This window comes from Mustela putorius, unplaced genomic scaffold (assembly GCF_011764305.1).
Source record: "Mustela putorius furo isolate JIRA1106 unplaced genomic scaffold, ASM1176430v1.1 tig00003845_pilon_pilon_pilon, whole genome shotgun sequence".
Classification (NCBI taxonomy): Eukaryota; Metazoa; Chordata; class Mammalia; order Carnivora; family Mustelidae; genus Mustela; species Mustela putorius.
Genome location: NW_025421998.1, coordinates 1418851 through 1440178, shown reverse-complemented (window position 1 = coordinate 1440178; position 21328 = coordinate 1418851). Strand labels below are relative to the sequence as shown.

General features: G+C 44.8%; 1 protein-coding gene and 1 non-coding gene across 2 annotated transcripts in view; one reads left to right on the top strand and one right to left on the bottom strand.

Moving 5' to 3' along the window:
• The first annotated feature begins 1563 nt into the window (after positions 1-1563).
• LOC123387099 lies at positions 1564-1666 on the top strand. Its single transcript, XR_006601461.1, has one exon. It is a non-coding gene; the product is annotated as a U6 spliceosomal RNA (small nuclear RNA).
• Positions 1667-19142: 17476 nt separating this feature from the next.
• Positions 19143-21328, bottom strand: part of RALA (RAS like proto-oncogene A) — a 75756-nt gene continuing 73570 nt past the window's right edge. Inside the window, exon 5 of the mRNA XM_004739349.3 lies at positions 19143-21115. Within this exon, the coding sequence (XP_004739406.1) occupies positions 20993-21115 (123 nt within the window). The 3' untranslated portion in view covers positions 19143-20992. The remainder of the gene's footprint in view (positions 21116-21328) is intronic.

Below are 21328 nucleotides of genomic sequence, written 5' to 3'. Positions count from 1 at the left end.
GTGCCTTGCAAGGTATGTGAAGCAGGCAGGCTCTAAATGGCTAAAAATCTGCTGGTTAGAGCTACTTTGTAAATAAGGGGATATGTAAAAATTTGAGTTTTGCCCTGGGAATGAGGGAGTGCTGTTGGGTCTCAGCCCACAGTGAAGGAATGAACAGCCTAGGGACTGATACATGGAGGCCATCTTTGGCTCATTTATGTAAGATGTGGGCTGCAGGAGTCTAGAAAGTTCTGCTGGCAGCCTTTCCTTTGCACATGACCTTGTCTCAGGATCCTCTCAAAGAGTGAATGCGGGCGTCTTGTGTTGGGTGTTATCCACCCTTGGAGGACTCCGAAGACTGCCATTCAAGATCCTTTAAGATCTGGCCCCAGCTGGCTGCTATACCAGTGGCTAAGTATCCTAATGGCGCAATAAGGAGACAGTCTCCTTAGAACAACTTTCTTCACATCATTATCCCATTCGGAAGCCACAGTGGCTCCCTACCATCCATTCTGTCCCACAGACTAGGTGTGCTCAAACAACAGAACTTTATGGTGTCACAGTTCTGGAAGCTAGAGTTCCGAAATCAAGGTGTCACGGGCCCTCTCTCAGGAGGCGCTAGGAGAGGAATCCTCTCGCCTCTTCCAGCTTCTGCTGCTTGCTGACATTCCCTGAGTTCCTTGGCTTGTAGAGGGATGTCTGCCCGCCCGCATCACGTGCTGTCTTCTCCCTACGTGTCTCCCAGTGTCTGTGTCTCTCTGTCTTCTTACAAGGCCATGGGTCATGTTGGATTAGGGCCCATCCTTGATGACCATCTTAACCTGATTGTATCTGCAAAGATCTTATTTCCAAATGAGGTCATACTCACAGACATGGGGATTAGGACTTCAACATATCTTTTTGAGGGACATAATTCAATCCATAATACGAGATGACTAACCTCCTGTTTAGTGACTGTGATAGAAATATGCAAGAGCTAGGCATCTGGGTGGCTCAGTCGGTGAAGCATCTGCCTTCTGCTCAGGTCATGATCTCAGGGTCCTGGGATCGAATCTCACATTGGGGTCTGTGCTCAGTGCAGAGTCTGCTTGTCCCTCTTACTCTCCTCCTGCCCGCGCGCTCTCTCTCAAATAAGTAAAATCTTTAAAAGAAAAGAAGTATGCAAGAGTGTCCCTAGCCTGCCCTTAGGAAACAGCTTGTGGGTTCCCTTGTTTTGTCACTGTCTCTTCCTCTGTCTTGCCACCCAGAACTTGAACTCCGATGCTGAGACCATTGCAGATGAAGCAGCAGTGCAGAGGAGCCTGGGTTCCGCATAGTGGGGAGCACACCTCCAACCCTGGACATTCAACCTGGGCTTTTACTTTAAAGAGAAGTAAATTTCAGGGGCGTCTGGGTGGCTCAGTGGCTCAGTCAGTCTGCCTTTGGCTCAGGTCATGATCTCAGGGTCCCAGATTTGAGCCCCACATTCGGCTCCCTGTTCAACGGGGCAGCCTGCTTCTCCCTCTGCCCACCCCCATCCTGCTCTTGTGCTCTCGTGCTCCCTCTCTCTCAAATAAATAAAATCTTAAAAAAAAATAAATAAATTTCAGTGCTCACTTTGATATACTAAAAATTGGAAATGATACAGAGATTAGCATGGCGTCTGAGCCAGGATGACTTGCAAATTCGTGAAGTGTTCTGTATTCTTACAGATGGGTCTAGAAGATATCATGGGGTCCTGCTTAGTGAAATAATCCAGTGGGAGAAAGACAAATGCCATATGACTTCGCTCATATGTGGAATTTAAGAAACAAAACAAATAAGCAAAGGGAAAAACAAAAACAAAAACAAAAACAAAACAAAACAAAAAACAAAACCCGGAGAGAAGAACCAAGGACCTGAGTCTTAACTGTGGAGAATAGTCTGATGGTTACCAGGGGGAGGGGTGGGGGAGGGCAGAGGAGGCAGGTGACCGGGACTGAGGAGTGCACCTGTCAGTGATGGGGAGGGGAAGGATGTATGGAAACGCTGGATCACTATGTTGTACACCTGAAACCAGTGTAACACTGTATGTTAACTACACTGGAATTAAAATTTTTTTTCTTTTTAAAGATTTTATTTATTTATTTGACGGAGAGAGATCACAAGTAGGTAGAGAGGCAGGCAGAGAGAGAGAGGAGGAGGAAACAGGCTCCCTGCTGAGCAGAGAGCCCGATGCGGGACTCGATCCCAGGACCCTGAGATCATGACCTGAGCCGAAGGCAGCGGCTTAACCCACTGAGCCACCCAGGCGCCCTAAAATTTTTTTTTTTTAAGAAATTTCAAAGTGTATAAATATTTTACTGTGGAGATTCTACCCATAGCAGCTGACTCCTGTTCCTTTACTAGTACACTTTGTGCCGTCCTGGGCTTGGGATTTCACTGTGGGGATTGGTTCCCCCTCAAGAGTTACCACAGGGAAGTGAGCACAGGCCCTTTGGCTTTCAGATTTTCCAACTAACTTGGGTTTCTGTCACGTCCTCCCCTTCGCGGGGGCTCACCAGTGCCTCATCTCTCTCTGCTCCTCTGAATTTTTTCTCCTTTCCTCAGTTCAGAGAATCTCCTAAGGCAGGAAAAAAATTACTCCTTTGCATTCACCCAAATCTATGATTTCTGCCATAAACAGACGCTCTTAGTCCCTTGGGGCTTTGACTTTTGAAACTCAAAACCTTTCTCTCTCATCCTGTTGTTTCAAGATGTAATCTGAAAGCCAGAACTCCGGAATGGACATTTTTGTGTGGCTGTACCCTTCCTTTCCCTGGGGTTGAGAGTATAGAATGCCACAGCTTATGCCCTCACAGGGGAAAGGTCATGAAGGCTCACAAATGACCAGGAATGAGGACAGGCTGGCTAATTTATCAAATATGAGCCTGGCCCACGAGCATTCACCTCTGTGGTGTCCGACAATGACAGTACTGGACGGTGTCTTTAAGAATCTACCCCCAGGGGCACCCGAGTGGCTCAGTCCATGAAGCATCTGCCTTCGGCTCAGCTCATGATCCGGGGTTCTGGGTTTGAGCCTCACAGGAGGCTCCCTGCTCAGCGAAAATTTTGTTCCTCCTTCTGCCTCTCCCCCTGCTTGTGCTCTGTCCGGGAGAAAACGTAAGCTGGTACATAGGATGGCCTCTGGGGATCCAAGGTGGGAAGTCGACTTGCTTTTCGCTGTACAACTTTTGCTCTTTGGGGTTTATGCTTTCTAAGTGCAGGTGTTACCCATTGATCTGGAACGGGCACGAACTTTGGAAATGAGCGGATGAGCCCAGAACCCAGGTCGGGGTGGTGGGGGAGGGGCTGGACAAATTGAAAACTTAGCTCTTAGCTGGGTTTGCCAATGCTGTTGCCAACCAAACTCAGATAGACCTGCAGCAAGAGAAGCCCATAACTCAAGAGACAAGGTTTTTGGAAAAGAGAAAGGGAGACACTTATTTCAAGTGCTGGCAGCTGGGTCAGGTGTGACAGAACAGGCAGAGAGCCAGAGAACCTACGTGAGGTTGGGGGTGGGGATTGTTCAGCATGTGATCGTGGGCGCAGCAGTGGGGGCACCTGTGGGGGTGGTCTTCTAAGGCGTTTCATTGCTCTCGGGGCTTTCCCAACCTGGCAATTGGAATGTTCCAGTCATTGCAAAACATCTTCCATGCCTCAAGAAGTTGCAATGAGAAATGAGAACCATGGGTTTCAGTGACAGCATGAGTTGAGTTGTCTTGTCTCTTGCCTGTTTCTGATTTTAATGGTTGGGGTCTATAGTTGAGCAAGACGGCTTGCTGACTCTAATGTAGAGACAATAAATTGACAGTCGCTTAGATAAGCCCCAAACTGGATATTGACTTGACTGAAACCTCCTGGGGATGGATAACTCTTGTCCTCTACTGAAGGTCTTCATAAAAAACATCCCTCAGAAGCTCACCACTGAGGGCGATGTAAGAAGGACATTGAGGGTGCTGTGAAATTGGAAAGCAAGAAAAACAAGAGCAAAATCTGATTTAACTGTTCTGGTGTGGAACTGGCTGTGGCAGATGTTTTAAAAGCTCTAATGTGTAGCCGTAGTTGAGACCCGCTAGGACTGAGAGGGAACAATTTAAGATCTTCATCCAGAAGGTGTTTCTCTTGTTTTGGGCAAGGCACTGAGGCGGGGAGTGGGGTGGGATGGGGGAGGATTCAAAAGTAAGACTTGGTCTCCAACTTCAGATGTCTCCTGGAGCTGGAAGTTGCTCTGTTTCTTATTGAAGATGTTTCTGGAAAGAGCCTCTCCCCTACTCCCTGTCTACTTCTAGCGTCATTATGTAAGAGCTGGGGCTGGGGCTGGGTTTGCTTGTTGAGAGCTGAACTGAAACATTGTGTCAGCCTCAGAAGAAACAGAGCTTTGTGTCACCTGGAGCCCTTGAGGGCAGCTGGCCCTTCCAGGCACTTCTGGGAGAATTCCACATTCCAGATCACACACTCAGGCCTGGGGAACCCCAGGGTGGGGGTGGAGGGCATCCCATGGCTTGCAGAGCCACAGATCCAAGTTTTGCTCTAGAAAAGACTTTCTGGTTGCCAGCCCTTGGACAAACTAACTATATATATTTTTTGCCATCTTGATAACGGAGTCATGTAACCTTTTTCAAACTGTAGCAATGAATGGGGGTGCCTGGGTGGCTCAGTGGGTTAGGCCTCTGCCTTTGGCTCCGGTCATGGTCTCAGGGTTCTGGGAGGTTCAGAGACCCCTCATCGGGCTCTCTGCTCAGCGGGGAGCCTGCTTCCCTCCCTCTCTGCCTACTTGTGATGTCTGTCTGTCAAATAAATAAATAAAATCTTTATAAAAAAAACCTGTAGCAATGGAGAAATCATCATTTCTCAGAAGAGAGAGCATTCCAAGTTTGGAAAATTCTATTTAATCTTACATTTTTTTTTAATCTTACATTTTTTATCTTTAAATAATTATTGGCTGTCAGGATGCCACACAATTAGTACAGAGTCTTGTGTCCCCTTCACCTCTCTCCCCCCACCAGTGACCTCTTCTTATCTGGGGGTAAGACAGTTTCAAAATCAGGAGATTGACATTGGCACAAGAGTGTTTTATTTCCTTTGCCTTTGGAGGCATGTCTTGAAAGAAGTTGTTGTGGCTGATGTTGAAGAGGTTACTACTGCCTATGTTGTCCCCTAAGATTTTGATAGATTCCTGCCTCAGGTTGAGGTCTTTCATCCATTTCAAGTTTATCATTGTGTACGGTGTAAAAGAATGGTCAAGTTTCATCCTTCTACACATAGCTGTCCAATTTTCCCAGCACCATTTATTGAAGAGACTGTCTTTTTTCCAAAACTGGATATTTTTTCCTGCTTTGTCAAAGATTATTTGACCACAAAGAGTTGCGGGTCCATATCTGGGCTCTCTAATCTGTTCCATTGGTCTATGTGTCTGTTTTTGTGCCAGTACCATGCTGTTTTGGTGATCACAGCTTTGTAGTAAAGCTTGAAATCAGGCAACATGATGCTCCCAGTTTTGTTTTTCTTTTTCAACACTTCCTTAGCAATTAGGGGTCTTTTCTGGTTCCATACAAATTTAGGATTGTTTGTTTCAGCACTTCGAAAAATGCCGGTGGAATTTTGATCGGGATGGCATTGAAAGTATAGATGGCTCTGGGTAGTATAGACATTTTTTTTTTTAAGATTTTATTTATTTACTTGAGAGAGAGACAGTGAGAGAGAGCATGAACGAGGAGAAGGTCAGAGAGAGAAGCAGACTCCCCATGGAGCTGGGAGTCTAATGCGGGACTCGATCCCTGGACTCCAGGATCATGACCTGAGCCGAAGCCAGTCGTCCAACCAACTGAGCCACCCAGGCGTCCCTAGTATAGACATTTTAATGGTGTTTATTCTTCGGATCCATGAGCATGGAATGCTCTTCCATCTTTTCGAATCTTCTTCAATTTCTTTCATGAGTGTTCTGTAGTTCCTCAAGTTCAGATCCTTTACCTCTTTGGTTAGGTTTATTTCTTTCAAGACATGTCTCCAAAGGCAAAGGAAACAAAAGTGAAAATGAACTTTTGGGACTTCATCAAGATCAAAATCTTCTGCACGTCAAAGGAAACAGTCAACAAAAAAAAGAGGCAACCCACGGAATGGGGGAAGATATTGGCAAATGACACTACAGACAAAGGGCTGATATCCAAGATTTATTAAAAAAACTTCTCAAACTCAACACACACAAAACAAATAATCATGTCAAAAAATGGGCAGAAGACATGAACGGACACTTCTCCAAAGAAGACAACAAATGGCTAACAGACACATGAGAAAATGTTCATCATCTTTAGCCAACTGGGAGATTCAAATAAGAACCACATTGAGATATCACCTTACACTAGTTAGAATGGCCAAAATTAACAAGACAGTAAACAACGTGTCCTGGAGGGGATGTGGAGAAACGGGAACCCTCTTATACTGTTGGTGGGAATGCAAGTTGGTATGGCCACTTTGGAGAACAGTGTGGAGATTCCTTAAGAAATTAAAAATAGAGCTTCCCTATGACCCTGCAATTGCACTACTGGGTATTTACCCCAAAGATACTGATGTGGTGAAAAAAGGGCCATCTGTACCCCAATGTTCATAGCCCCAATGTTCATAGCAGCAAAGGCCACAGTCACCAAACTATGGAAAGAACCAAGATGCCCTTCAACGGACAAATGGATAAAGAAGATGTGGTCCATGTATACAATGGAGTATTATGTCTCCACCAGAAAGGATGAATACCCAACTTTTACATCAACATGGATGGAACTGGAGGAGATTATGCTGAGTGAAGTAAATCAAGCAGAGAAAGTCAATTATCATATGGTTTCACTTACTTGTGAAGCATAAGGAATAACATGGAGGACATTAGGAGAAGGAAAGGAAAAGTGAGTTGGGGGAATTTGGAGGGAGAGATGAACCATGAGAGACTGTGGATTCTGAGAAACAAACTGAGGGTTTTGGAGGGGAGGGCATTGGGAGGTTGGGTGAGCCTGGTGGTGAGTATTGAGGAGGGCATGTGTTGCCTGGAGCACTGGGTGTGGCACATAAACAATGAATCTTGGAACGCTGAAAAAAATAAAATTAAAAAAAAAAGAGTGATCTAGGCTATAGGTCTTATTCACACTTCATCTTTTTTGTTGTTGTTGTTTAAGATTTTATTTATTTGTGGGGTGCCTTGGTGGCTCAGTTGTTAAGCGTCTGCCTTTGGCTTAGGTAATGATTCTAGGGTCCTGAGATTAAGCCCCACATCAGGCTCCCTGCTCCGCGGGGAGCCTGCTTCTTCCTCTCCCACTCCCCATGCTGTGTTCCCTCTCTTGCTGTGTCTCTCTTTGTTGAATAAATAAATAAAATCTTTTTTAAAAAGGGGGAGCTGCAGAGGGAGAGGGAGAGGCAGAGGCAGGCTCCTCACTGAGCAGGGTGCCCAGGACCCTGGGATCATGACCTGAGCCAAAGGCAGACTCTTTACCAACTGAGCCACCCAGGCATCCCACTTTTCATCACTTTTTAAATTAAAACAAACAAAAAACCTGTATTCATTCGTGTTTGCAACTTGTATGGATCTGCATAGAAATTCCCGCATTTAAGATACAGATCTGTTTCATCACTGAAACAGAACTCCTTCCTTCTGCTTCTTTATGTTCACACCCACCCATTTCTAGATGAGAAATGTTCTATAAATGGACTGTAAAGTATGCAGTCTTCATTTGAAAGGTGACAGCTTGAGGGATATATAACTCACATACCATTCATTTAAAGTGCACAGTTGAGGGGCCTTAATGTAGTAAAAGACGTCGGCAACCATCAGCATAATCAAGTCAGAACCTTTCTGTCACCCCAAAAAGAAACTTTCCACCAGTCCTCATGGGCTTCTGATTTCTCCCCAACCCTCATCCCTCCCCAACTACTGATCTGCTTTCTATCTGTAGAGAATCGCCTGTTCTGGACATTTCCTACAAATGAAATAATCTAATATTTATAATCATATCTATTTAGCTTTTTATAGTCTGACTTCTTTCACTGAGGAGGTTGTCATCAAGGTTCATTCCAGCGGTAGCAAGAATCAGGACTTTATTACTTTTTTTGTTTAAAGATTTTATTTATTTATTTGAAATAGAGAGAATGAGAGAGCAGGAGAGGGGGTAGGGCCAGAGGGAGAAGCAGACTCCCCACTGAGCAGGGACTGCAATGCGGGACTTGATTCTGGGACTCCAGGATCATGACCTGAGCCGACGGCAGTCTCTTAACCAACTGAGCCACCCAGGTGCCCAGGACTTTATTCATTTTTCCTGCTGACCAATAGTCCGTGGAATGGATGTAGCACCTTTGTTTCTCCGTTTATCCATTGTTTCCACTTTGGTCTACAATGAATTGATTGAATTGGTTGGCTATTTTATTGATTGAATTGATTGGCTCTTACGAATTGATCAATTGTTTCTACTCATGGCTATTATGAGTAATGCTACCAGGAAAATTTACATACAAGCTTCTGTGTGGATCTAGGTTTTTATTTTTTTTTAGGTTGTACCTAGGCATGGATTGCCAGATTTTACGTAACTTTCTGTGTAACCTTTTCGGGAACTGCTAAGGAAGGATAGTTGGAAGAAAGGCAGACAAGAACCAGGAACCCCTGCCCTAAGAGGAAACCATCCTTAAAAGGATTTGACACCACCCTGGAAGGAACCCTCCACCCTTTCCCAGGTGATAGATGACAAAAACCTGACTGGATGCGCATGAATGGTAAATCGGATTAAAACAGCCTGCCCACAAGCCCATAAAACCCCCTAGACTTAGAAAATCCAGAAGCAACCAACTGGGTTTGGCTCCCTCTTCTTTGCATTATTGCTCAATAAACGTTGTTTTATCTGGTCTATCTCCTCATTCTTCAGAGCTGCTCGACCACGAACCCTGGACGCTACAGGCAAGGGAATCCTGTAACACTGCCCAGCTGTTCCCCAAGCAGCTGTGCTAGCTCACGGTCTCACCAGTGGTGGACGAGGGTTCCCATCTCTCCACATCCCCACCTGTGATTGTCTGTCTTTTTGATTCCAGCCATCTTGGGGAGTGAGGAATAGGATCTCATTGTGGTTTTTCAAAAAAGATTTTAATTTTATTTATTTATTTATTTATGTTTTTATATATTTTATATATTTTTTATATAAAAATTTTATTTTTATATGTTTCTTTATTGATTTGGGAGAAAGAGCGAGAGAGCACAAGCAAGGAGGAGAGGGAGAAGCAGGCTCCCCACTGAGCAGGGAGCCTAGTGTGGGACTTGATCCCAGAACGCTGACGGCAGATGCTTAACCAACTGAGCCCCCAGATGCCCCTAAAGATTTTATTTTTAAGGAACCTTTACCCCCAACATGGGGCTCGAACTCACAACTTTGAGATCAAGGGTCACACACTCCACCGACCGAGCCAGCCAGGCGCCCCTCACTGTGGTTTTGATTTGACTTTTTCTAATGACTAGAGACATTGACCATCATTTCATATGGCCTTTTGCATATCTTTTTTGGAAAAAATGTCTACTCGAATCCTTAGTGTCCCTTTTTAAATTGGGTTATTTATCTTATTGTTGTTGTAAGAGTTTTCTCATATAATCTAGATACAAGTCCCTTAGATTTATGGTTTGCAAATATTTTCTTCCATTCTTTATGCTTCCTTGGTGGTATTCTTTGAAGCACAAATAACTTTAATTTTGATGAAGTCCAATTTATCTATATATGTTTCTTTTGTTGTTTTTGTCTTTTTTAAAAAAAGATTTTTATTTACTTATTTGAATGAGAGAGAGCATGAGCAGTAGGGAGGGGTACAGGGAGAGGAAGAAGCAGGCTCCCCCCTGAGAAGGCAGCCCGACTCTGGGCTCCATCCCAGGACCCCAGGATCATGCCCTAAGTTTAACCAACTGAGCCACCCAGGCACCCCCTCCTTAGGATTTTCTATATGCAAAATCATGTTGTCTGCAAATGGAGAAGGTTTTTTTAGCATGCATTTTTATTTTTTATTTTTATTTATTTATTTTTAAAGTTTTATTTATTTGAGGGAGAGAGCATGCATGTATGTGGAGGGTGGCGTGGGGGGCAGGGGGAGAGGGAGAGAGAGAATCTCAAGCAGACTCTGTGTTGACCGCCGAGCCCGTCACGGGGCTGGATCTCCTGATGCTGAGATCATGACCTGAGCTGAAACCGAGAGTCGGACACACTTAACTGACTGTGCCACCCAGGTGCCTGTGTTTTTTAAAATAGACTTTAGGGGTGTCTGGGTGGCTCAGTGGGTTAAAGTCTCAGGTTGTGATCCCAGGATCCTGGGATTGAGCCCCGCATCGGGCTCCCTGCTCAGCAGGGAGCCTGCTTCTCTCCCCCCTCAGCCTGCCTCTCTGCCTATTTATTATCTCTGTCAGATAAATAAATAAAATCTTTTAAAAAAAGTCCATTTAAAAAAAAAAAGATTTCATTTATTTATCTGAGAGAGAGAGAATGAGAGAGCAAACATGACAGGGTGAAGGTCAGAGGGAGAAGGAGACCTTCTTCTGAGCAGGGACCCGCCCCTTCCCCCGAAGCAGAGGGACCCCCTCACCGCCCCATGTGAGATTCCATCTGGGGACTCCAAAGAAAGTCGCTCAACCAACTGAGCCATTTTTAGATCAGTTTTACGTTCACACCAAAATTAAGAGACATGTACTCCCTGCCCCTACACATGTGTAGCTTCCTTCTTTATCCACATCCCCCATAGGAGTGTGGGGCACATTTATTACAGTTGGTGAGCCTATTCAGACACATTGTTATCACCAGGAATCCATCATTTACATTAGGTGTACATCCTGGCGTTGCACATTCTCTGGACTTGAACAAATTTATAATGACATGTAACCATCATTATGGTATCACATGGGATATTTTCACTGCCCTAAAAATCCTTTGTGCTCTGCCTCCTCTCTAAACCCTAGCAACCACCCGTCTTTTATCTATTTCCATAATTTTGCCTTTTCTGGAGTGTTATTTAGTTGGAGTTATACAATATGGTGTCTTTTCAGGCTCGCTTCTTTCCCTTAGTGGTATGCACTTAATTCTTCAGAATTGAACAACATTCTATTATTAGATATACCACAATTTATTTATCCATTCCCCTACCAAAGGACATCATGGTTGCTTCCATGTTTCCACAATTAAAAATAAAGCTGCTATAAACATCCAAGTTCAGGGGTGCCTGGGTGGCTCAGTGGGTTAAGCTGCTGCCTTCACTCAGGTCATGATCTCAGGGTCCTGGGATCGAGCCCCGCATCGGGCTCTCTGCTCAGCAGGGAGCCTGCTTCCCTCTCTCTCTCTCTGCCTGCCTCTCCATCTACTTGTGATTTCTCTCTGTCAAATAAATAAATAAAATCTTAAAAAAACAAAACAAAACAAAAAAAACCATCCAAGTTCAGGTTTTTGTGTAGATGTAAGTTTTCAACTTCTTTGGGTGAATACCAAGGAACACAATTGTTGGATTGTATGGCAAGAATATGTTTAATTTTCCAAGAACCACCTTGCTGTCCTGTTAAGGGGCTGTTCCATTTCGCATTCCCACCAGCAACAAATGCGGGTTCTTTTTCTCCACATCATCACCAGCATTTGGTGTTGTCAGTGTTTTGGATCTTGGCCATTCTGATAGTGGGTAGTGGGATCTCGGTTGTTCTAATCTGTTAAGGTCTTTGGCCCATTTTTAAATTGAGTTGTTTTCTTATTGTTGAATTTAAAGTGTTCTTTGCGTATTTTTGGATAACTGTTCTTTTAACAGATGTGTCTTCTGCAAATATTTTCTCCCAGTCTGTGACTTGTCTTTTCATTGCATTTTTCTAATGGTTAATGATGCAGAGCATCTTTTCATGTGTTTATTTGCCAGCGAGTGTAATACCTGTTTATGCCTTTTGTCTGTTTCTTAGAGTTTGCTTATCACCGTGGAGTTTTGAGAGTTCTTTGTAAATTCTTGATATAAGGCCTTTGTTGGGTATGTGTACTTGTATACTTAAAAAAATTAGTTTCGATCATGTAAGTAGTACATGAATGTATTTTTTTCTCTCTCTCTCTTTTTTTAAATAGGCTTCATGCTCAACACAGGGTTTGAACTCATGACCCTGAAATCAAGATCTGAGCTGAGATCAAGAGTCAGCTACTTGGTGACCAGACACCTGGTTGGCTCAGTCAATTAAACGTCTGCCTTCAGCTCAGTTCATGATCCTGGAGTCCTGGGATCAGGTCCCTGATCCGGCTTCTCGCTCAGCAGGGAGTCTCTTCTCCCTCTGCCTGCCACTCCCTGTGCTTGCGTACTCTTTCTCTGACAAATAAATAAATCAAATCTTAAAGAAAAGAGGAGATCCTCAACAAACTGAGCCACTCAGATGCCCTACATGGATGTGTTCTTTTTTTTTTTTTTAAAGATTTTATTTATTTATTTGACAGACAGAGATCACAAGTAGGCAGAGAAGCAGGCAGAGAGAGAGGAAGTGAAGCAGGCCCCCTGCTGAGCAGAGAGCCCGACATGGGACTCGATCCCAGGACCCTGAGATCATGACCCGAGCTGAAGGCAGTGGCTTAACCCACTGAGCCACCCAGGCGCCCCGGATGTGTTCTTTATTTAAAAATAATAAAGTAAGTTTGATAAAGTTTCAGCCCCCAAATCCGTTCCTTTCCCACCATCCTCCCGGGGATAACCACAATTATGTATTTGAGGTATAGCACCTAGAGTTTTTAGAAATACTTTTCTCAAGATACACAAACTCACAATGGATATAGTGCTGTTTTGTATATGGGTTTTACAAAAAACTTACACTGTTTGTATTGCAGTGCAAGATACATTTTTGAATGAGGGATTTTTTCTTCTATTTTTATTTTTTAAATATTTTATTTATTGGACAAACAGAGATCACAAGTAGGCAAAGAGGCAGGCAGAGAGAGGAGGAAGCAAGCTCCCTGCTAAGCAGGAAGCCCGATGTGGGGCTCGATCCCAGGACCCTGGGATCATGACCTGAGCCGAAGACAGAGGCTTTAAACCACTGAGCCACCCCAGGTGCCCTTGAATGAGGGATATTTTAGTGAGCTTCTTAATGCTGATAGATATCTCTGATCTGTTCCTTCACACTGTCGTAAAAAGCCTTGCATTGTGTGACTGATTTATGTTTAGTCACACCTCTGCTCCTAGACATCCACGTGGGTCCCAATGGGTCTCCAGCAAACAGTGCTGCAGTGAACCGCCCTGTACAGGGCTCTGGGCACACGTGTGAGTGTTCCTTTAGCACAATACAGAGAAAGGGAGTGTTGAGAACATTAAGGTATTATATACATATATAGATTTATATACACACATATGTATACACACACACATATATTAAGATTGTATTTATTTTAGAGAGGGAGGGGGAGAGAGAGAGAGAATGAGAGACGGGGCTGAGGGAGAGAGAATCACAAGCAGACTCCACGCTGAGTGCGGAGCCCTATGCGGAGCTGGATCCCATGATTCTGAGATCAGGACCTGAGTTGAAATCAAGAGTTGGACGCTGAACTGACTGAGCCATCCAGGCACCCTGTGCTTTTTATATTTTAATAGATCCTGCCAAATCACCTTCCGAGATGTTTTCCCACACCTTAGCCGAGAACCACATGCCTTTTGAATGTAAGACCCTCTATTTTGTATGTCAATTGCCTACAGCTGCCAAGATGGGGGCTGTCTGAGGGCAAAGAGGAGTGGGATTCAGACCCATGGCCAGTGAGGGGAAGAGGGAGCTCACACTTGATGGTGCCTTCTCTGCCACGGGGCCCGTGCCCACATGCTTTCAGCTCAACTCTGTTAGGAACTGTCGTCAACTGGAGGGGACAGCGGAGACATGAAGACTAAGTCTAGTGCGGATTTGGGGTTAGAACGTGAAACAGAAAGAGTGGGGACACAGGTGGTATCCCATGAAGTCCGTAGTTAACTGTTGTGTACCAATGTTAATTATGTCTTGTGACAAGTATGACTGGGCTCTGCTGGGAGAAGGATATACAGGAACGCTCTGTCCAATCTTGGCAACTGGACTGTAAATCTAAAATTATTGTAACACAAAATTTGTAAAATAAAAGACATGAACATGCAGTAAAATATATGATGTGTGTACCGTATTTGGATCCCAACAGAAACAAACAAACAAACAAAAAAGAGAGTTGGTGGGAGAAAACAGCAAAAATTTGAATATAGACTGGGTTTTAAACAGTATTAAGGGATTACTATTAATTTTGTTAGCATGTTTGATGAACAAAAATCATCTTTACCTATTGAAGGTTTATGCTGAAGTATTCACAGGTGAAATGATGTAATAGCGGGATTTTGTTTTAAAATATTCAGAAACAATGGGGAAGCTTGGAGTGCGCAACTCTTGGTCTCGGAGTCGTGAGTTTGAGTCCCATGTTGGGTGTAGATATTACTTAAAGAAGTAAATAAAATAAAAATGGATACATCCCTTTAAAAAAAGTTAAAATATTCACAAACAAAAGAGAAGTACGGGGCGCCTGGGTAACTCAGTGGGTTAAAGCCTCTGCCTTCAGCTTGGGTCATGATCCCAGGGTCCTGGGATCGAGCCCCACATGGGCTCTCTGCTCAGCGGAGAACCTGCTCCCCCCTTCCCCGCCGCCTGCCTCTCTACTTGTGATCTCTGTCAAATAAATAAATAAAATCTTTAAAAACAAAAACAAAAAAGAAGTACTTATGGGTACAGTGATATAATTTCTTGGGGTTACTTTAAAATATTCCAGAAAGAAAAATGTAATTGGCAAAATGTTGCTGCCTAGTGAACCTGGACGGACCATACAGGGTGTCGGTGGGTGTCTGTCCTACTTTCTTCTCTACTCTTATGAATGACGAAGTTTTTCTGTAATAAAAAGTTAAATAGACAACACTGGCCCACGGATAGGAGTGACTCTGTGACCCCTCCCCCAACTTTTTCTTCCCATGGGACTTTTCCACGCTTCAATAGCACTTCCTCTGTTGTTTGACGCCATCCATAGAACCTGTCTCCTCTCTGGTCTGAAGGCTCCTTGTGGCTGTTATATCTGTGGGCCAACTTCATCCAGTCCTGTAAACCCCTGGGGAGCCTTGCTATGTACCAGACCCTGTGCTGCCCTGGGCGATGGGCTGGTCGGGAAAAGCAACATTGTTACTAACTGATTGAATTTATAATCCACGCTGGATCAGATCCTTGGGCATGAGACTGAATCGCTTGGCTCTCTGTTTCTGTTGTCCTGACTCCTCTGACTTTATCTGACCTTTCTGCCTCCAGCATATAAATCTTGTGATTACCCTGGGTCCACTGACATAATCCAGGATGATCCCCCATCTCAAGATCCTTGCTTCATCATGCCTGCAAAGCCCCTTTTGCCAAGTAAGAGTAACATATTCGCAAATTCTGGGGGCGAGGACAGAGACATCTTTGAGGGGGTGTTTTTGAACCGACTCCCTCTTATTTTTTTGAGTTCTGTGTTTATCCTGAAAAAGACTTGAGAAACCATCTCAGTGAATGAGATGGTTTAAGCAAAGGGAGGACCCAATCAGGTCCGCCCTTTGCCCTGATGGTTGTATCCAGGATGGACTGGGTGGGGGTTAGGAGGGGAGCAAGGGCAGGGTGAGGTGGGAAACTAGGAGGTTGTCGGGTGAAATCCTTTAGTCTGGATAAGAATGGAGGTGGTAAAGATGGAGAATGAAGAATTGTGTTTGATGAATGAATGAATGAACGAACGGTCAGTTTTGGAACAAGAGGAACTTGCTTCCCCACTGTGAGGTTTCCACTGTGAAAGCACAGTGCGCTGCTGAGATGGGCAGCCCTTGACCACCACAGCACGGCTTTCCAAGGCCCATGTGGTTGAATGTTGCACAGACTCGGTTTTTATTAAAAACGGGGGCCAGGCACAGTTAGAACCTTCCTCCGCATTAAAAAAACATATGCCTTCTAATAAAAATAGTGTATTCTCTGGGCCCTCTTTGCAACCATCCCAGGAGGTAGGCAGTGACTGCCTGTTTTACAATCAAGAGTCTGGGGTTTGTGGGAGCTCAAGGCCACGGAGAAGTCACGGAGGCCAGACGAGTCAGCTCACTGGGTTCTGGGAGGCTGGGTCTCTCTCGTGCCGTCTCCAGGTCAGGCAGCCTCGACATCACCCCCAAGCTGGAAAGAGGAAGGAACTTTGATGCCAAGACTGCACACCTGATTCTGGTTCTTACCTGACTCATGGGATCTTGGGCAATGCCCTCCCCCTACCGGCCTGTAAACCCGATGAAATAGTGGTTACTGCCCTTTCTCAGCCAACTCCTAGGACTCTGCTCTTTCCACCACATCAGACGTCCTTTGCCAAGGTCAATCCGCAGACCCTTGTGTGTGGAACACTCTGCCCTTAGGAGCATTTCCTGTGGGGGTGGGGTGGGGGGCTGGAAGCACCTGAACATGCCAGCTGTTGGGTTTTGTTGGGGCTTTGGGTAAAAGCTGTCTTATTCTTCTAACAGATCAGCCCCTGGCCCTGGCCGCCCCCCAGGAGTGGTGTTCTGCAGAGACAGACTACAGATGGCCCAAACTCCCCGCTCCCCACACCCGGCAGCCCCCAGGCCTCTGTCCGCAGCAGCTGTGTGCAGGGCTGCTGGAGCGCAGGGCCAGGAGGATGTTACTCTGCAGCCAGGAGACTCTGGATGAAACTGCTGGCCATCCCCAAGGCAGGCTGCTCCTTCCCGAGGTTCCAGAAAAAGCACAGTGAGGCCTGAGTCCGCGGTGGAGCACTGCACAAAGCTTTCCCTCGGGCACTTGGCCTTTCTTTTACCAACCAGGCTGTCCACACAAGGGGCCTCTTGGCCACTGGCTCCCAGCCAGGCCATCAGCGCTGAAGCGGCTGCCACCACTGTGGGGACACCTGGGGAACATCCCACCTTGTTCCCGGCTACCCAACAATTCGTTCTTGTCTCCACTCTGCTCCTCCTGCACTGTGCAACGTCGAAGGGCATGGGGTCCCCCCCACTGTGCTTCCTTTGCGGGCAGGTAGTTGCTAGCCTTGTGGCCCTGGGCGTTACTGGTCCTAATGAACATTAAGTTTAACTACATGTACACAATATCTGGCACATAAGATGTATTGTCATTATTATTATTTTTAAGTAGGTTCCATACCCAATGCAGGGCTCAAACTCACGAACCTGAGATCAAGACCTGAGCTGAGATCGAGTCTGACGCTCACAGACTGAGTCACCACTCAGGTGCGACTTCTTAGGATTGTTTCCCATGTTGGCAATCGTAAGAAATAGGGAGTTGTCCAGCCCAGAGTAAGTAGACCTAATTTTTTTTTATACTTACCCTCTTTCTGCATGGGGTACAGAGGTCCTTTCTTCAGTGTGACTCCCTAATCGCCCCAACCCCTGTTTGTCCTTTCCCTGTTCTATTCCCAACAGTGCCCACAAATATGGCCTGAAAAGGAAAGGCACGAACGAAGGCCTCTAGTGACCAGCCACTCTTGCTGTTGGCTGAAGGAGACTTACAACACTGGATTCAGTCAAAAGGGTTATTTTTAAAACTTTGCAGGAACTTTTCGTAAATGGTTTGACAGTTTTACTATAATGGTGGTAACATAAGGTTGCCAAGTATTAACTTTTATGGCCCTGTTGCACAATTTTGAGACATGGCATTCTGATTTAGTTTAAGACTGGAACTTTAACCTTTGTTGGTATGTAATATTTAACAGCATACCCCATATTGGTGTTAAAAACAGGTCCAGGGACTCAGTTGGTCAAGCGTTTGACTCTTGGTTTCAGCTCAAGTCATGCATGATCTCAGGTGATGGGATTGAGCCCCGAGTTGGGCTCCAAGCTCAGTGGAGGTCCCCTTCTCTCCCCCTGCAACCCCCCCATCCCCGCTCATGCACCCTCACTCTCTCCCCGCCAAATAAAATCTTTTAAAAAAAATGGGTCCAGTGAGATTAAAACTATGCCAACTAAAACTCAAATGTGCTCATTCTGGCACTGTTTATGAATTAAGAAATTAAAATCAACTGGCTTTTGAAAAGGTAGTGCTCAATCAAAATTGGGCCAGATCGTTCCTAACCCCCAGGCTCTTTGATAGTTACCACCACCATTTCCCACCAGACATCTGATGTGAGGGAGAATGAAAGGCCTGAGGCCCGTGAGATGGTAGCAGTGTGGTGACTCCTGTCACAATTTGGAAATAAATGATCTGTGGGGATCATTCTGATTAGAACATGAATACAAAGCCATCCCCTGGTCACTCTGGACATCAGCGGTACTCAGAAAGTACTGCACACAATGTGACTTTCATGACCACATAAGGGACTCTCCCACAGAGCACCGAGGCTACGGTCACTGAGGGAATCTGGTGTTACCCAAAAGCAAGCCCTAAACTGAGAGTTCAAGAGATTTAGTTTTTTTTTTTTTAAGGTTTTCTTTATTTTTTTATTTAAAAAAAATTTTTTTTTTAAATGTGGTTTACTCTGAAACTTTATGGTTCCACTTTTTAAAAAAAATATTTTATTTATTTATTTGACAGAGAGAGATCACGAGTAGACAGAGAGGCTGGCAGAGAGAGAGAGAGAGAAGCAGGCTCCCCGCTGAGCAGAGAGCCTGATGCAGGGCTGGATCCCAGGTCCCTGAGATCATGACCTGGGCTGAAGGCAGAGGCTTAAACCCCTGAGCCACCCTGGCGCCCCAGGGTTTTCTTTATTTGACAGAGAGATAAAGTGCACAAGTAGGGGGGAGCAGCAGGCTACCCGCTGAGCAGAGAACTGGACACGGGGCTTGAACCCTGGGATCATGACCCAAGTCAAAGGCAGATGCTTAACCGACTGAGCCACCCAGGTGCCTGGAGACTTAGTGGTTTTATTTATTTACATATTTTTAAAGATTTTATTTATTTTAGAGAGAGCGAAAGCAATCATAGAGGCAGAGGGAGAGGCTGACTCGCTGTGGAGCGGACAGCCCGATGCATGGCTCGATCCCAGGACCACGAGCTCATGACCCATGCAGAAGGTAGACGCTCAACTGAATGAGGCACCCGGGTGCCCTGAGATTTAGCGGTTTTAAAATCTCCTGTAAAGCTGCAGAGGTTAAGTCTGAATGTTACATATTACATATATACATATAGTAAACATCAAGTAACACCACAAGCATTTAAAAAAAGGAAGTTTATTGGTCTTTAAATGGCTCAATTTTGCAAATAAACCAGTCGGGTAGTGGCATCAGCCTAAGACATGTGATGCATCTTTGTCAGTTGGCTTCATAGCACCTCAGTACCCAGGAGAGGAAAGGTCTAAAGCAAAGTCACAATGTTAGTGGTTAGGACCCCTGGTTAGATGAGACTGCAGTGAGTTCACACGGAGATCGCTGGGCCCGCGGGGCGGCTGTCACACGGGTGACTTTAATTCTGCACATGGCATAGCCTATGAAAAATATGAAATGAAAGATGTACATCTCCAACCCTTTAAGGACCAATATTTAACAGGACAAGCCAGATGGAGTATCTAAAGAGCTGAGTTCCTAAAAAGCCTATTTTTGTTAACTTTACGTACACACCTGTTACCTGGAATGCCTGAACACATCTTGGACTTGTTGAAATTAGGACTGAGCCAAAAGAAAGACGAACTTTGTTGAATCAACTGTCTTAGACCCATTCCGAAGAAGAAACGAAAACTCTGGACAGCAGTGTATTTCCTGTTGAAATTATGTTCCCAGATAGCATGCTAGATTTCTTCCAGGGGACGCACCACACAACGGTGACACAAGCTCATGTCTGGCCTGCGTCTGCCACACACACTTCCTGCACTACACTCGGGGCTGACGGCCTGGTGTTAACGTCAGGACAGTGTGGCTCTGGTGTTCTTCGTGATGACTCCTGAAATCTCTCCCAGAGCCCAGCTGTCACCTCCTGAGCCCGGCTGGCCAGCACGCGCGCCTTCCCCAGGTGCTCCAGGGCAAAATGCGTTAGCACTAATGACGTTCTTCCCGTTCCAGAGAGACCAACAACTTAACACATGCTCACCACTTGCAGAAAGGGATTTCCGGGGACCGGCATTTTAAAGAAAAAGAGGGATCACTGAAACGTGACTGCGCTGAATCCTCACGGCCTCAAGGTAGCTTACAAGCATATGCTGGCCCTTTTTTGCAAACTACCTTACAGTTAGTCAAAAGTAATCGAGGTGCTCTGGAACCTCACTTTCAAGAACCAGAGTATGGCACACATTGTAAATTTGGACAGATCCTAGCAGACGGTTATTTTTTTTTACGAATCTTCTATACAAAAGTTGTACTCCACACCAGGCAAATTTTCTCTCACCAGGACACGCGGGGTGATGGGCCCACGGCACCAGTGAGGACACACCCAGGATGATGTCACCGGGTATTTTTCGGTTTCTAAATTAAGGCATATTCAAAAATTTCCATGTACAAGTTTACACCACTTTTCCACGTTAATCACCAGGTAATTAATGCAGGTTCACAGATGAATCACTCTCAATTGAACTATATGCAACAATCATGCCAACAACTTTTCTTCTATATTTTGCATAACAATGGTTAAAAAAAGTGGTACAGTTTAACTACCATGTTCACAATTGTCATTTTTCAAGGCAGTAGAAGACCAAGACATTTTAAAATGATATAAAATTTCAGCTTTATAATAAACCAGAGGGAGTAGCCTTTCCTCCCATCCCCCTACCCCGTCTCAGCTCTAACAGTTCCAGAAAGACTGCTCTTGAAACACTAGCCCACACGCTACATTCAGGACCGCAATAAATGTAGGCAATTATGAAAGAAGTTGAACTTTGCTTCTTGGTGAAGCCACATTAATTTCTTTTTTTTAAAAGTGAATTTGACTTTCAGTGCAGTTCCAATTCATGCTTTTAGTGATACATAACAATTTCCAAATTGTTAAAGTAATTTCAGTCAATTGAGCCTTCAATGGCAATGCTTATAAATTATATTTATTAGTATGGTCAAGATAAGAAAGGAGTTTGGGCTTTGATTATAAAATGCAGCATCTTTCTCTGATTCTCTTGGCTAAACTTTTCCTCTTCTTTTTTCCATTCTTTTCTTTGCTGTCTTCCATCTTTCTGGCTCGAATTTCCCTCATCAGATCAAAAAATACCTAGAAAGAAGAAAACAGGGTAAATAAAGCCAACAGATAACGTGAGCTTGGTACTTCTTGGAACCACAGCAGTACTCCTTGGGAATGAACTAAGAGTAACTACTTAAGTGCTCTTGTTTAGGGAGTACAGGGAGAAGACAGCACAAAACCAAGGTCCCCTTCTCCAGGTATACTGAGAAGGCTGGGACATTTTCTGAGTTACACTTTTCGGTA